A 16,895-nucleotide genomic window follows, 5' to 3' on the forward strand; every position below is an offset into this window, starting at 1 on the left:
AATTTTTAGTTGATATATTTAACAAATGTTTTCAATTAGCATAATTTCCTGACAATTGGAAAAATGCTAAGGTTGTTCCAATTTTAAAACCAGACAAAAATCCTGCAGAAGCTTCTAGCTATCGTCCAATCAGTTTGCTTTCCTCCATCAGTAAACTTTTTGAAAAGGTTATTTGAACAGAATGATGGCCCACATCAACGAAAATTCAATTTTTGCCAATGTCCGCCACGGACATTCGACCACTCATCAACTTTTACGTGTAACAAATTTGATCCGTTCCAACAAATCTGAAGGCTATTCTACTGGTCTTGCTCTTCTAGACATAGAAAAAGCATTCGACAGTGTTTGGCATGAAGGTTTGATCGTAAAATAAAAAAAAACTTTAATTTTCCAAAATACATTGTTAAAATAATTCAAAGTTATCTGTCAAATCGTACACTTCAGGGTAATTATCAGAACTCCAGATCTGAAAGACTTCCTGTAAGAGCAGGTGTTCCTCAAGGCAGCATTTTGGGACCAATATTATACAATATTTTCACATCTGACTTACCTGAGTTACCTCAGGGATGCAAAAATCTTTGTTTGCGGTTGACACAGGCTTCTCCGCCAAAGGACGAAGCTTCATCTATAGTATAGTGTCATCTGTAGGAGATTGAGAGATGGCTTCCAAAATTCAACTTATAATATTCCCACATAAACCAAAAGCTCTTTATTTGGAACCTTCAAGTAAACATATTGTTACGATGATAAGGGCTCCAATAAATTGGTCTGATGAAGTTAAGTATCTAGGGCTCATGCTAGATAATAATTTAACTTTCAAAAATCACATTGGGGGCATTCAAGTCAAATGTAACAAATTTGTAAACAAATATATAAAATCTTCAAACAAACTTCCAGCCATGTTGTAGAGGAGGCAACTTCCCATCTCCCCACGCTCCCTCTGACTACGCCCATGAATCTACACACAATGCACACCAGACCATCGCTGCCGGAGCCGGAACGGTTTGCGGTAGTGCTGAGCGATTTTTGATGCTGAGAAGTGTAAATATTTTCAAACGGATTGACTCTGTGCAATCCGGAACGTGAGAGGGAGAGAACCTGACTCTTATCGGAAAGATACCTACGCCATCAGAAGACAACCTGCAGAAATTACAGATGATTTGAAAATTCAGCAGATGACAATGATGGAAATGATGATCGTCGTTGAGGATCATTTCCTCGTTGAGTGGATGGAGGGAGGCGTGTAGCATTGAATTGGGTGGTCAGTGAGGTTGACGGAATTTAAATATTCATGTAATGGTTATGCGTTGGGGCTAATTGATTGAATTGGTTTGGACAAGGAAACGTTCAGAAGCTATCGAGGGTACAGTTGGCTTCAATGGAATTTTGGATAATTAAAAGCTTGTATTGTTGGCCTACAAATTGCATTATTTGGGTGAGGTGTGCCCAGATCTGTAAATTACTTCTTTGTAATGCTTTTCGGGTAGCATTTTCCTTTTTTTTTAAACCATCAATTATTTATGATTTGTTAAAACATAATCAATGCAAAAAGTTTGTTTTTGGCAACAACTATGGCAGTTAGGTTTCTAAATACGTACGGTGGTAGGAATCTTGATCATGTCAGGTTGACACAGATCAAGCTTCAAACTTTTTGTGGGAGCATTAAGGGTAGGCTCACTTTCCGTTATCTTTTCTCCTCGGTCATCCATTGCAAGGTAGAAAAACTCTACTACCTCAATTTCAATTTTCAATTTTATTTACTTGTACCACCAACAGGCTTCAAAGCCCCAATGATGTCATCTGAAAACTAAACATATTAAAAATTGCCATTCTTACGATCTATCAAAAACCTAACTGAATCTTCGTCGAAGTAGTTGGCGAGACAAGTTGAAATCAAAGAGAGCAGCAACTCTATTGAAAAACTATAAGGGTACATCCCTATGGGGTTGTACGAACTGGTGACGTAGGACCACGATGGTTAATTTAACTGAATTTGATGTCGTTCTTGTTGCTCGTTTTGACTTCATACTGTTTTCAGTGCTCGAAACTTTCGTAAATATTTATGCATATAACGATTTCCAGCCAAGTGTACGTTTAATCATGTCCCAAATATACATTATCTTTATCCGATGAATTCGTCATATTTATCTATGAAAATGTGAAATTTCACTTCAGGTTGTATGATCATTTTGAAATTATATTAGTAACCTCCTATGAAATATAAGGTAGCATTGGAAAGAACAGTAGTGATTGAGGCTTGTTCAGCATGCTGAAGCAAAATCAAAGTAATTCTAACTAAAGAATATTTAACAGCAATGTGTCTATAGAAAGTTATTCGAGGATTATAATGAAAGCTTCAGTCATCGCTTTGTTGATCCTATGGTTTGAGAGAAATATTATTCATCGCTTGGCAATGTGATAAATAAAGTCTGAAATATTACTCTGTTAACTCTCTTACACACATTTGGTGGCCCTGAAAAGAGCCAAAGGCTTTGTTAGCTCGGATGCTGTCATAGATGAATCGCACTACAGGATGTTATCAGTTGATTGCCATGGTTAAACGAAGAATCCCCAACGCAAGTGTAGAAATTTGTATAAGTTCTCTGCTTATAAGACGAACCAGGTGAATGTTTCGTGGTGTGGATGGCACACATCAGCAACAGGTATTAGATCACACGGCTGAAGTCGAAATCTGAAAACGTAGCTTAAGTTTGAAATCTTGAACGATACCACAAACCGAAAGCTCGATTTGTCTAATAATAGTAGTAATGGCTACGAGGTGCTCCTCGCTAAGCAGGTTCGGAGAAGCTCTTACCAGCTCGAAAGCAAAAATGGAATAAAACCGAATCCGGCGAAGGAAGCATGCTTTAATCCCTTCGATTAGCAGATGATGCTCCTCCCATTCGTGCTCTTCTCTTCTAGTCAACCAATCTGGAAAATGGGTATGTGCCAATAATGTTTTGGGCTTAGAATTACTTGAAAATTGCGAAAAATGATAATGCGTGAGAAATTGATCAAACATGAATAGTTGGAATGCTTGACATTTACTAAATATTCTCTAGTTAGCTATTGATAATCAATAGTTTTCTTTAGTATGAAAGTGAATTTCTGATTAATGGGTGCCAAAATGATGAAAATTGTTCAATCAGAATTTCTCTTGAAAACCATTCTAAATATGTCACAATTTTGTTACATGTGATCATTTTCATAATCGAAATGCTCGGCAAATCAATGACACTGTTGGTAATGCCACTCTAGTTTACAATCGTTGTGAAATGTTGAGCACTCACCCCGACGGCATAGCAGCAGCGTCCAAGAATAGTCTCAAATTGTCGTGCCATCAATTATTCATGACAAATTAAATTTTGTACGAAGCTGCGAGATTGATTGAAGAATATAAGATGTAATAAGGTTGGAAATATTATTCCTTCAACTCTTTTCCACAAATATTATGGCCCTGACAAGGGCCGATGGCTTTCTTAGCCTCGATACGGTTACAGATAAATAGCACTACGGGATGTTATCAGTTGATTGCCATGGTCAAACGGGGAATTTGCTTATACGACGAACCAGCTGAATGGTTCGTGACGTGGATGGCGCACAACAGCAACGGGTATTGGATCCCCGGGCACAAGTCGAAATCAGGAAACGATGCTCACTCTTGAAAGCTTGAGCGATTTCACCAGTCCGACGCTCGATTAGCAGCATCTCCTCGGATCAGCAATTCTGGGGGCTTCTGGTTTCTGGTTCCTAACGGGCTTGCTTCTGGACCACCGATCACGAGTCGAAATCTGGGAGCGCAAATAAATTTGCGGCGGCGCAAATCAATAATGCGTCTTCCTCTTCCGACGACACAAATTGGACTATGACGCGGGTGCAAAAGCAAAGCGAGAATGACTCGCCCGACCGTGTTCACAGTCCGACCGCAAAAAGAAGACTGAGGGAAGAAGCAGGGACCCGTTTGCTTTTATAGTGGGAAGCGAAACCGTCGAAAAGTGCTCGAACGTGATTGGTTGGATAAGAAAGGGGTCAACATTTATCAAATTTTCAATAGTTTAACAACAAAATTCACTTATCGGATATATTACTAACGATGCGTAGATACATTTCTGATCGAATGATACTAAAATCGTAATAATTGGTTCATAAACAATTGAGTTATTAACGTTCAAAATCTCCCCTAATTTCGTTACATGTCTCATTTTCCGTACTTTTAAAATGCACCCCAATATAGAAAACAAAGACGTAGTCCTACGTCAAAACCTCTGCAGATCGTAAATAGCGCCAAACATGCTATAATTAGTTCGTTGAAGAGGTAATCTCAGCGTCACGTTATTCCGAAGGGCTCGGGGCTGCACATTTATGTTTACTTACTCCAACAGGGCAGGGCAATCTATGTGTCCTTTCAGAATATCGGCAATAAACAAAGGTCTAGCTGTATCCTGCGGACGGACAGGGGTTCCAAGCGAATAAATTGGCAACGGCTTTCATAGCTCGGCAGCCGATAGGGATCCGACCACGGAAGTCTTCGTAGTGCAAATCGCAAAAATCTCCTTTGAACGGATTCAACTCTCTCAACTCCATTGTTGTAGTGAGGCGTCCAAACTACCAAGCAGTACTCTAAGACGGAACGAGACAGGAAGCAGTAGAGCGATTTAAGACAGTAGATATCCGTGAAATGTTTAGAAATTCTAAAGATAAGTCCTACAAATTTGGAAGCTCTGTCAACGACAAACGAGATGTGCTGCTTAAAGGAGAGTTTAATATCCAAGATAACTCCCAGGTCCTTAATTAGATTAACATGCTCTATGTCTTGACCAAATAAGGCATACTTATGGACAATTGTCTCTTTTTTGCGTGAGAACGATATCACCGACCATTTTAAAGGGTTAACATCCATCTGGTTTAAATGGCACCAGTCAGCAAAAGCGTTCAGCTAAAGTTGAAGAAATCTGCAGTCATCTGTTGAGCGGATTCAAAGAAAGAGCTTCAGGTCATCTGCGTAAGAAATCCGTGGTCATTTGATCACCAAGTTGACATCGTTGAAGTAAATCAGGAATAACAGAGGCCCCAGGTGACTTCCCTGAGGGATTCCAGATGAGACAGCAATAGTACGCGACTGGCAGTCTCCCAAATCGACGAATGACGAATGATGATGACCGGTCAGGTACGATTGATCCATTGTAAAAAGCTGCCGTTGATTCCCAGCCTATCTAGCTTAGCAATGGCTATGCGGTGATTTAATTTGTCGAAAGCAGCTGTCAAATCCGTAGAAATAACGTCTGTTTGCGCACGTTAAGCCATGCTGTTCGTGATATACGATGTAAAGCATAAGAGGTTAGTAGTCGTGGATCGGCCAGCCAAGAACCATGCTGGTCGGTACTAATGTACGGTTTACAGTTCGAAAACAGGGGCTCCATAATAATCAGCTAGAACAGCTTGGCGATAGCACTTAATGAGGTAATCCCGCGATAATTGTTGCAGTCCCGCTTATTCCCTTCTTTTGTGAACAGGAAACATATGCGCTAGCTTCCAACATGACGGGAAGACGCTGACGCTCACTGACAGCTGAAAAACAAGGAGCAGTGGAGTCAGCAAACTGTCTAAATGCTCTTTAACACTTCAGTCGACGCGCTGTTGTATTTTGTACAACACTGTTAAAAAAAACCTCGCTTTTCGTACACAACAGCAGCGTGGTGCTTCTGACGGTGACAAACCGCGCGACGACTGGAAGGTTAAGAAATGCTGAAGGAATACCATCAGGCCCAGAATTGAAGGATTTTTTTAGCTTTGAGCATGCTCTAGCAATCACGTTCCTGTCAATATCGCTGGACGCTATCATGTTTTCACTGAGAAGAGGAACACTATTGGCGGCGAGCTGAATATCGTCATCAGTCAATCTATCTTCGGTAAAGACGCTAGCAAATTTTCGTGCGAAAAGTTGACGAATGTGATTCCCGGTGGAAGCTACGGTGCTATTGAGCATCATGGAGGATGGCAGGCCAGCCTCACGACGTTGTTCATTCACGAATTTCCAAAACTGCTTAGGGCATACTAAGCTTTCTCCGTATTCCTTACTGATACTGCAGAAAACATCGCTTCGCCACTCGTTTATAGGCTCCCCCAAATCTACGCGACTTTTTACGACGACAGCCAAAAAAAATCGTTGCGATTTCGTTGTTGTGTCGCTGCAAGCACTCTTTTATGAAACCATCTTGACTGACACGACGCGAATCGTTGCAAAACCGCGTCGCTGTGGCTTAGATGTGCTTATCAAACAGTGCATGCAGCGAATCATCAGCGAAATCGCGACGATTTTTTGTCGCTGTCGCCGTAAAAAGTTGCTTAGATCTGGGGGAGCCTTATATTCGAAGAGATGTTGTTCGATGCTTCGTGTACTTCCTAAGGGCTGCTCTTTTTCTCGATTTCAGACGACGCAATTCATTCGTTTGCCAAGGGGAACGAGAATGAGGATGACGAGACTTTTTAGGGACGTGTCGGTCAATGACGTAATTCAAAACGTTAGAAAAAGTCTGTGCAGCTGTAGCGATATCAGAATTGCCGAGAATGTCGTCCCAATTGAAACTGGAGAGCAAGTTGGCGATGTTATGGTGGTCAGCTTTGCGAAAATCGTATGAAACTGCGGCGGGCATGGGATGCCTTCAAGGAGAGCCGAAGAATTTGATCAACTTTCTCCAAATCACTAGCGCCAATTACAAGGTCGCTTGGTATCTTCTTCAAAAGAGATACGACAACAGCAAACACCTGCAGAAGCTCCAGGTACAAGCACTTTTCAAGCTCAATGTCGTCCAGCCTAGTGATTACAACCTGAGACATTACAACGAATGTTAGTCAACATTTTCTCTGCGCGTTTTCGTTAGTAGAACGACTATCAGCACTCAACGAATCTGAATTCGATTGGGTGGTTTGCGGTGGAGTATCGGACCCAAATCAGTCGCTGAACATTAGCTGCAACGTGTCGGCTTCAGAAGGTCTAGCGGAGTTGACGGTCAGATTTTAGTCCTGCGAGGAGATCTTCGTACACAGTACTGCTCTTTCATGGAGAAGTTTCTCCAGCTTGGGCATATGAGCAAGGTCGATGATGTCCCAGGTGTAGGAATAATATGTTATACGAAAAAGATTTATAAAATATATACATTAGGTTCAAATATTCATTGACGATCAATTCTATGGAATCAATTAGCGATTATCTGAGTGAGATTTAGACGAGTGTATTATGTGTATACGAGAGAAAAGACAAGAACGGTTGAAATAAACAGAGCGGGAACGATATGCCGGTTCGGCAATCACCTTGAATGAATACCAACTTGCTTGTGCGAGTTGCATTCTGGTGGGCGAGAAAGAGAAGGGACGAATTGAAACAAGGAAAGCGAGGGGTGAAAGAATCCAACGATGAATGTGCTAGTCAGTTTAGAAAATGTTTCTGTAAGTAATGGATGTGCAAATGACAGTGAAGTGGAAAAGAAAAGAAAAAAAATAGTGTACTTAAATTAATAAAAGAAAGGAAAATTAGTAAAATAGCGTGTTTTGTGTTTTGATTGGGAATTTGATGAATTTCCTACACCAGGTTCAATGAAACGCTGTAATCTGTCACATCAACTAGTAGTGAAGGAAGCCAGTACTACAACCAAGGTCCACGCTGTATTCAACGCTTCGAATGAAACGTTCCCTCTATGTGGAGTCCGTACGCTTTATTAAACTTCTAAGAAAACCCAAGGAAGAGAGAAAGAGTGAATTTCTTTCATAGGATGAACTTAAGAATGCTGAATACATCATCCTTCGACATGTTCAGAAGGTATCTCTCGCCGATGAATGGCGGAACTTATCAAGGGAGTACCAGTGTCGTTAAAATCCCCACTACGCTGGCACCACTCTTATATTTCGTCAGATGGTTTGATACGTCTCGGCCATTATATTGGCCATTAGAAGTTACGAGTATTGCTCACCTGGTCACACCTACACCAGAGAAGCAGTTTATGAGTGAGCTGCCGGCTGAGCGAGTAACGATATCGCGTTCATTCACTCGAACGGGCAAAGACTTTTTCGGACCAGTTTACGTTAGGCCGTTTTGTGACAAAGGCAATAACTATCGAGCTAGTGTCCGATCTTTTCAAGAACCGATTCATTCAGGCGTTTCGCAGGTTTGTGACTAGGCGAGGTTCAGGTATAGAAATGTTTTCAATTTTTTTGTACCCGAAGTCGGTTGCGAGATCTCTAACATTTGCTGAAGGATAAATACCACAAGGAGAAGATTAACAACTACTGTCTCAATGAAGGCATAAAATAGCATTTCAGTACGTCAAGTGGCCTTCATTTCGGTGGACGACTTTGGAAGGCTGCCGTGCGTACTACTAAATTTCATCTTCAAAGGATCATCGGGGATAATCCAAAATATATTGAAAACATACATACGTTGTTGATCCAGGTGAGGAAATTTCTAAATTCTAGACCGATCACAGCCCTGTCAGAAGACCTCTTTGATTTCGAGCCCCTTATACCGGCTCATTTCCTTATTGGAACATCCCTGCAGGCATTACCAGAACTCGATGTAACTGCAACACTGATAGCAATAGAAGTTTGTTTCAGATCTAAACCTCATTTTCGTATTTCAATTGAAATAGGTACAACTGATAATTATAACCGATTGCTCTTTTATTTTTTTACAAGCTCAAAGCCCTGATGAAGCTTGCATGATTTACTCTAAAAGATGTTTATGCACAGCCTGTGTTACATTTTCGCAGCTAGGTTAAGTCCTTCAACCGAATTTCATTTGAAAGCGGAAAAAATCCAGGTGCCAATGCATACGTCAAGTGATTGCTGGAGAGCAGTTTAATTACCGAAACCAAGTTTTCCAATTCAGATAAAAACATATAACTAATTTATGCGGTAATTTGACTGTGTCGAATTTCCTGAAAGTCGAATCGTTGCTGAGAAGTACCTAGTTGGTGCATTCTAGAACAGAGCAGAGGTTATTCCACCATCGTCTGCGATAGTCTAGTTGGGAGATTCCTTCTGTAGGGATGACAAATGGTTCATGTGAGGTTATTGGATTGAAACAATAAGGTTCGATATTGCTGGTTCAGCAATGCCGATGCTGATAATGGTTATGATAAGCATTTGATCCCTTCTGGTGACGTTCTTAGCGCACAGTAAATATTTGATCCAGCACATTTTGGAAAAGATTGAAAGTGTGCATTCCTGGATGCGATATACAAGTTTGAAAAACCTGAAACAATACATACAGTACTGGACAGAATAAAGTACGCATTGGCCGTTTTTCCATACAAAATGGTCAAGTTTGGAGATCTGAATCTCAGCTTTTAGAGGTCCGATTGATCTGAAATTTTCACCACAGCCTTGATATAACATAGATTTTACTCAATTAAAATATCACTGCATTTGAAACACAATCTTTTAAATTATTGAAAATCTCTCAATTTGCAAAAAATTGCAAAATTTAATTTTGAAAATATTTTGAAAACAATCAGTTTTACCGAAAAATGATGTTCTGCAAACTTGTGAGTCTTATCAAATTGTACATTTTTGCAGAAGGACACATTGCTCTAAATATTTTCATTTAAAAATTATTTTTACTTTAAAATTTTGTCATTTTTCTCGAAATTTGATATTTGCGATAACTTAAAAGTTCGTTAATGAAAAACTATGAATTTCTAGCCTAGCAAATTTGAGGTTACTTTCAAGCTGCGGTGAAAATTTCAGGTCAATTGGACAACTAGAAACCGAGATATAAGACTCCAAACTTGATCATTTTGTATGGAAAAACAGCCAATGCGTACTCTATTCTGTCCGGTACTGTATGTGGAACCTAATTTCGGATTGTCTACCATGGGAAGGTGCTATGTGTACTCGTGTTCATCAAAAAAGTTTCACGATAATTGCCGAAATTGGTACAGAACTCCATACTATCAACAGGTCGTCTGAGGTCACTTCACACATCTGCATTTCCGGATTCGCTCGGATCAGCCGGAGTAGCACCATTTCATGCCTGAAGAAATCAAAATTATGTGAAGGGCCTAGTTTCCAAGCCGATAGGGTAAGTGATCCATTACTTGTGGACGTTCCTATAGTTGCGGTAGTGCCATTTTCGCTGATTTTATCACATTAGCCACTGAACCGATACTGCCAATCGACGTATTGGCTTATTGATGCGTTCAAATTGTCTTAAAATTGATGAAATATCATTAATTGGCCATACGAAGCTAACTCATACCTTTCTGTTGAAAAAGAAACCGCCGACAAGGAGAGACAGGAGAACAACAACAGCACGACAAGCCTGAGTGACGCCATAGCAAACGAAGGAAATAACGTGAAGAAGTTGTTGAAATTCTTGCATGAAGCAGGATTGTATAAACTATTATAACATGTAATAACAAATTAAATCTGACATGAATGCACCCTTCTTGTGTAAAGTGTCATAAATACACACACAAACAAACAACAACTAAAATCCACTGAGTGGATACGAGTAACTGACACTGAAGAAGACTGCAAGTGGTAGTCGAAATACGCGTACCTGTCAAAGATAAGCATTTAGGAGCGGAATTAAAAGGTACACGGTACTCCATCTATTTTTAAGGTTAAATGAAGTTCACTCCTGCTTAGTACCTCTATTATTGGTACATCTACCCTAATCGGTGATTTATCGGAACTGAATTACCTTACGCGTATGAATATTTGTAGCACGAGTTCTTCTCAGGGTACAAAATTCGTTGGATATACAGTCGCTTCTCCACATCTCGATATCGAAGGGACCATCGAGATAGGGAGAGATCGAGATTAATAACACCTTTTTGATGAATATTAGTTTGAAAAACATTCCGTTGCCAAGAAAGTTATTAACAAACAGATGCCATTTTGCGCTTCTAATTTGTTTTGAATCCCAAAACATTGGTCTAGTGGCCTTCAATATTGGTCATATCGACATACGGAGAGAAAATTGGGAACAAAAAATCAGTAGAAACACATCGAAACATGGAGATATCGAGATAAGGAGGATATTGAGATATGGAGAGAGAAAATGCATGCAGACTGAAGGGAGGTGAAATCATCGACATAAGGAGAGATATCAAGATGTAGAACATCGAGATGTGGATAGTCGACTGTAGCAGGGAGTAAAGTTACGAAATGATCATGGTGAATCGTGTTGACAAGTAAAATTCAAACTCCAATATATTTTCAATTTAATTTAATGCATTTATTCTAACAAAATTTATTTGTATCCAAGAACTACAAATTTTTATAACTGAACTAGATACAACTGGAGAAAAAACATATTATGTAGGCTTGCAGATTTTTCAGGAGATGCATCAAAGAAAATATCCATGGCTTTCCTGAGCAAAAATTATCATCTTTCCTGCCTCACGATACACGAATGCGAACGTGGCACCATTGGTAAAGAAAGCTAGCAGTATTAAACTTTGTAAGTAGTCCTATGACTCAAACCGAGAAGCAGGCCATATCTCAGTGGGGACGTAATGTTGAGAAGAAGATCATGTGTTGCATTTTCTCACAGAACACTTCTTGGAATAATATTGTAATCACCCTCGAGCGGGAATGCAAAACGGATTTCGTTCGAAAGAGTGTCCGACCGTAAACAAGAATAGGGGTGAATAACAACTAATGCAGTATACAGTGAAATCGGTATGAAGCAGAGTGGCGCAGTGGAAGCGTGCTGGGCCCATAACCCAGAGGTCCGTAGATCGAAACTACGCTCTGCTAAGAATAATATTTTTTCAGTAGTGATAAGTGAGCATTGTGGTTTGGTTGATTGTACTTTTCACCTCAAGATGCTAAGATGAACTTCCATTTGAAATTAAATGGTTAGACTTGATGATGTGATATCAATGTAACAAAAAGAAGACGCTTTATTTCTTATTTTTAGTTTTATCTTATTTGAAATGTGTAAAAGCGATGTATAGCAAAACTTTTCATTACCGTTACATAATACATGTAGGCTGCCTTACGATAAGTATGTAAGAGAACAATACAAAACTTACAACAAGAGTGACCTTTATTGAAACAGTCTTCAATCCTTATTTGTCATTGTTTAATTGATTCGGGTTGATTATGAATTAAGCCTACGTTATTCTGAAATCTTCGTGAAACCGTTTGTACATTAGAGATCGTACGGATCCCTTCTTCTACTATACAGCCTCGTAGAGGATTGAACAAAACATTGATTACACCGTTCAGAACATGGAATATGTGGAAGTTTGAGCCCTAGTATCGAATTGTATAGCAGAGAGAATGATAATTTACTCAAAACATGTTTTGATGTTGGTCATTTGTTAGGTAAGTATGATTTATAAGTGAATTATTTACATGTTTATGCGATATGTTGCAGAATGCCTCAAAGACACTGTTGACTTTTTTTTTGTTAACTATTGTCGTGCTGTGAGATTGTATGCTTACTGATAACAATTGATGTAGCTCAAATGTGCGTCCCAGTTTATCACGAGCCTTAACTCGTAACGAGCAGTCTATTTACAGCGCAAGTAAAGGTATAGCGAGTTTCGCTTCAAGTTAGTCATTCTTTTCCGTGTTGGGCATGCACAGGAAGAGTTTCGCACAAACGTTGTTGATTCGTTGCGATGTTTGAGCCAGCCATTCCAAGGGTTTGTGGATAGTAATGTAGTACACTGGGATACCCAACACGATAATAAGCGTCCCGATGGCAACCTCTGTTGGAGATTCGAAAACGGAAAATATAACCAGGAACCCTGCCGTCAGGAGGAAGATGATGGGAATGATCAACGACACCTAAAATAGTAATGGTAAAATGAACTTTTTGAACAAAGATGACTAATTGGCCTGCTACTCACTTTGATGGGTCGTTTGGCATCAGGATGCTTCTTACGTAGCCTCAATAGTCCGGCTACGGAAATGAAGATGAACAGGATTTCTACGTAGCTCACGTAATTGATGATCGAGAAAACGTCTCGAATGAACAGCAGAAGTAGTGTGAGAAGGCACTAAAATGATGAAAATAATATTAGTTTGCGAACTATGTTTCAAAATCATAGGTAACCTACCAGGAATATTAAAGATGGGATCGGAGTGAGGCAGTTGACATTGATGAGCGAAATGGCCGCTGGAAGATGTCCGTTCCTGGCGCCTACGAAGAACAGTCGAGAAGATGCAAAAATTGCACCGTTAAGCGATCCAAATGTCGAACAGGCAACGAAAAGTGGCATTACCCAAGCCATGAACCCAAGCATTTTATCCGCAAACGTGACCTAGAGTAAATTAAACAGCCATTGTTAAGTTATACATATACAATTCAAATGAGCAAACATTTATTTCCTTACCGCGACAGCTTGAGAAGAGAGCATCTCATCTGGTGGAAGAACAGCAAAATATGCTATGTTTGTGATCACATAGATGATTGTTACAGCTGGCATACTGATACAAATTGCTCGAGGGAGGTTTCTGAAACAAACGAAAATATTTCATATCTCTTTTACAGATCATTCTTCTCATACCTATATACTTACCGATAAGGATCTTTAAGCTCCTCCGTCACGAAATTCAAATAATTCCATCCAGAGTACGAAAATAGCCCATTGTAGAAGGCGAGCGCAATGAATCCCGGTTGTATCTTTGAGTTCTCAAATGGATTTTCCAGCAGTTCCGTATTCCCACTGAATAGATACCATGCTCCGGCAGCAACGATCACTAGCAGGGCTCCAACCTTCATTCCGGTGAACGTCTCCGTCACCCGTGTTACCCATTTCACATTGTAGCAGTTGATGGCCGTAAGAAGACCTGTCCAGAAAAACGTAATTCAAATTTTTAAAATCATACCTAATGCTTCACACCATTTCAATTGGTTATAACGCACATGTGATGAGAGCAGCAAGCAATCGGACCGATTCGTACGGTGGTTCACACGTTGGCCACAAAGGCTGCAGCAGGTACTGGGCGAACGTAATGGCAGTGATGGCGTTGCCGGCTGGGACCAAAATCAACAGTGCCACCCATAGATACAGGAACGCTGGCAGTGGACCGAATGCCTCACCAATGTACGCATAATCACCGCCGGATTTGGGTATCATGGTGCCTGCAGAGACCGAAAGGAGAGAAAAAAGAGGTATGCATTTTTTTGTTTTGTTTCTGTTATGAGTTGCAACATGCAATTATGTATGTATGTAGATTACTTAAGAAACCGGTTGGATGTGGGCTACATTTTGGGAGCGTAATACACTGGTATTTTTTTTTTTTTTTAATTTGTGATGTCATTACCCATCTGGTTGTATGATGACATCTAATTATGTTATTTCAAGCAAGCAGTCGGTATGAAATGTACGATCATGTTCAATGTTTTATACTTAAATACAACAGAAAATGATTCGTTTTGAAATAGAACCAATAATCCTGTTGATTTCAGCATGAATAGCTTATGATAACATGTGAATAACAAAATATGCTGCTATATAATATTTTGTTATTTGTTTTACATTTGCCATTTGTTTTACAAAGCGTTTTAAAAACAAATGGAATAATAACTCAATGTCAATTTTTGATGTTATAATTTTGCAGTTCTTGGGATATTATCGGTTTTTTAAATCTTAGAATGGATATGTTATTACTTTTTGAATAATACTGTTACACTTCTTGAATGTTTCAATATAATACAAAACATGTGTCAAATAAAAACTGAATATTAAAAATTATGGCCTTTTTTATTATGTTTATAGTTTTTTTTTAAGAAACGCGCAAATGCTGCCGGAATTAAGCATTTGCTTTTTCAGATAAAATGATTGAATCAAAAATATTGACACACGACGTCAATAACATGTTTATATCGTGGCATGACTACATTCCATTGGGTAGTCTATCTTCACTCGATACTGTCCTGTCGAAAACATAAACAGGAACATAAACAAGTTCAACTGCATGTAGGAAAACACGTCTGATCACGCATGTCCCGTTTCCAGTGCAAATTGTAATAACATTTACCTTTAGATATGTAGAAGCGCCTGCGACATATTATTAGCATTAAGATATGCTTTCAAGCTTGGGTTTGTTTTCTACAGTTACAAATAAGATAAAAACATAAGAGTGAAATGGAAATGTCAAAATTTGGTCGATCCAATTTTTAAATACCCATTTTTAAATTATTCGTTACAATTCCATACCATCTACAGTCCTTAAAATGACCATACATTGTTTTGCTCAGCGATGTAATTAAATAATTATTTAGGTCAAAACATTCCATAATGTTCCGAAAAAATAATCAACAAGGGCATTCAATTTTGCACCGTCCAATTAAACATGTCTTAAGTATCAGCCGATAGCGAGGGAATGTTGTTGTTTATATTTCCCAATTGTTGCTTTCCGCCAGCAGACATGTTACGGTTCATTCGCCTAGTGATAACATCTGCCACGATGTTTTGAAATTTTCTGCTTCCCCGCGACGATGTCTGAATGCGACACAAACTCAATTAGCCCTTATCAGAGCAAACGATGACCGGTCGGTCGGTGTTGTACTTAGATGATGCTGCGTACTTGAAAACTATCTTGGTTATACAGATTTAGCAATTTACTGAACATACTCTTCCCATTATCTGCTCGTTTGTTTGAGTTTGCCTGCATGTCTTACGTACTTGTAGTTACTGAATTGTTGAGGATAGGGACATTAGGGCGGTTCAAACTGCATAAACGTTTGAAAATAACATCTCCCTTGAACTTTGATAAAGATTTTAAGGTGACCCAAAGACGTTGATGATTTATATAAAAAAGTAAATAAAAATACTACAATGTTACTTCTAACACCGGTATAACTATTATGTCGTCTTGATGCTAGTATAAATTTTCGAAATTTATTACTCAACCTTTAACGACGAAAGTTGCAGAAGGTACTAATTTTGAGCTTATCTTTTTTTTGGAATTTTCAGATGTTCATTATGCTAGGCCCACAAGGAGCTAAATAACATGAATCTAGTAGATAATTATCTCCTTTTCCATCAGTCTTATGTTTTCTAGTATCGATCAGTTGGGATACCGGTTCTACGATGTTGAAAATAATAAATTTTGAAAAGTCATTGGCCCCTGGTCATGTGATCCCGAGCAGAAAAACATGGCAAATTAATACTATATCATGATGTTAGGATTGAATACAAGAATACCATCTGAGCATGAGCATGAGCATGAGCATATATGACCGTACAATTCGTAGTTGCTACTCCGTGATTGACTAGAGCAATCGAAGTTGCACAGGGAATCAATGAATGGGGCTTGGGATTAGCTAACCATTCTTCAATGTGCACAAATCGAGAGCTCAAATTTTAAAAGTCAATAACGGCGCCGGCCACGTCCTTACGGTCATCGGGGAAGGGAAGGAATGTTAGCTAGACAACCGTTGTTACTAGAGACCGAAGAATCTTCTGCATCTCCACAGTTGTCATGGAAAGGATATTGGGTTAGTGGGATAAGGTAAAGATCTGGGAGTCACCAGCGATTGGTGATGCGATCCATGATACATTCACGCCTAATCCGTTTAACGCCACTGTCTATTCATGCCGCGCGAGCGACGCGCAACACGATTGATCCTGCTCACATCACCCGCCCCCGCAGGAGCAAGCAACGCGAGCAAAGGATCAAACACTACTGACCCTATCCGCGAATCACTCCACTATTTATTCATGACGCGCGAGCGACGCGCAACACGATTGATCCTGCTCACATCACCCGCCCCCGCAGGAGCAAGCAACGCGAGCAAAGGATCAAACACTACTGACCCTATCCGCGAATCACGCCACTATTTATTCGTGCCGCGCGAGCGACGCGCAACACGATTGATCCTGCTCACATCACCCGCCCCCGCAGGAGCAAGCAACGCGAGCAAAGGATCA

At 39.7% G+C, this 16,895-nt stretch overlaps 1 protein-coding gene and 1 non-coding gene across 3 annotated transcripts in view; one reads left to right on the plus strand and one right to left on the minus strand.

Annotated features, from left to right (window-relative positions):
* The first annotated feature begins 11,688 nt into the window (after positions 1 to 11,688).
* Positions 11,689 to 11,760, plus strand: Trnam-cau. Its single transcript has one exon. It is a non-coding gene; the product is annotated as a tRNA-Met (tRNA).
* Positions 11,761 to 11,909: 149 nt separating this feature from the next.
* Positions 11,910 to 16,895, minus strand: part of LOC5563827 (Y+L amino acid transporter 2) — a 36,756-nt gene continuing 31,770 nt past the window's right edge. For both annotated transcript variants that reach the window (XM_021848935.1, XM_021848937.1), the window contains exons 3-8: positions 13,883 to 14,101; positions 13,536 to 13,806; positions 13,350 to 13,470; positions 13,074 to 13,277; positions 12,864 to 13,013; positions 11,910 to 12,801 (exon numbers count right to left, since the gene is read on the minus strand). In XM_021848935.1, coding sequence (XP_021704627.1) covers positions 12,565 to 12,801; positions 12,864 to 13,013; positions 13,074 to 13,277; positions 13,350 to 13,470; positions 13,536 to 13,806; positions 13,883 to 14,101 — 1,202 coding nt within the window. In that variant the 3' untranslated portion in view covers positions 11,910 to 12,564. The remainder of the gene's footprint in view (positions 12,802 to 12,863; positions 13,014 to 13,073; positions 13,278 to 13,349; positions 13,471 to 13,535; positions 13,807 to 13,882; positions 14,102 to 16,895) is intronic.

Source organism: Aedes aegypti, chromosome 3, assembly GCF_002204515.2.
Source record: "Aedes aegypti strain LVP_AGWG chromosome 3, AaegL5.0 Primary Assembly, whole genome shotgun sequence".
NCBI lineage: Eukaryota > Metazoa > Arthropoda > Insecta > Diptera > Culicidae > Aedes > Aedes aegypti.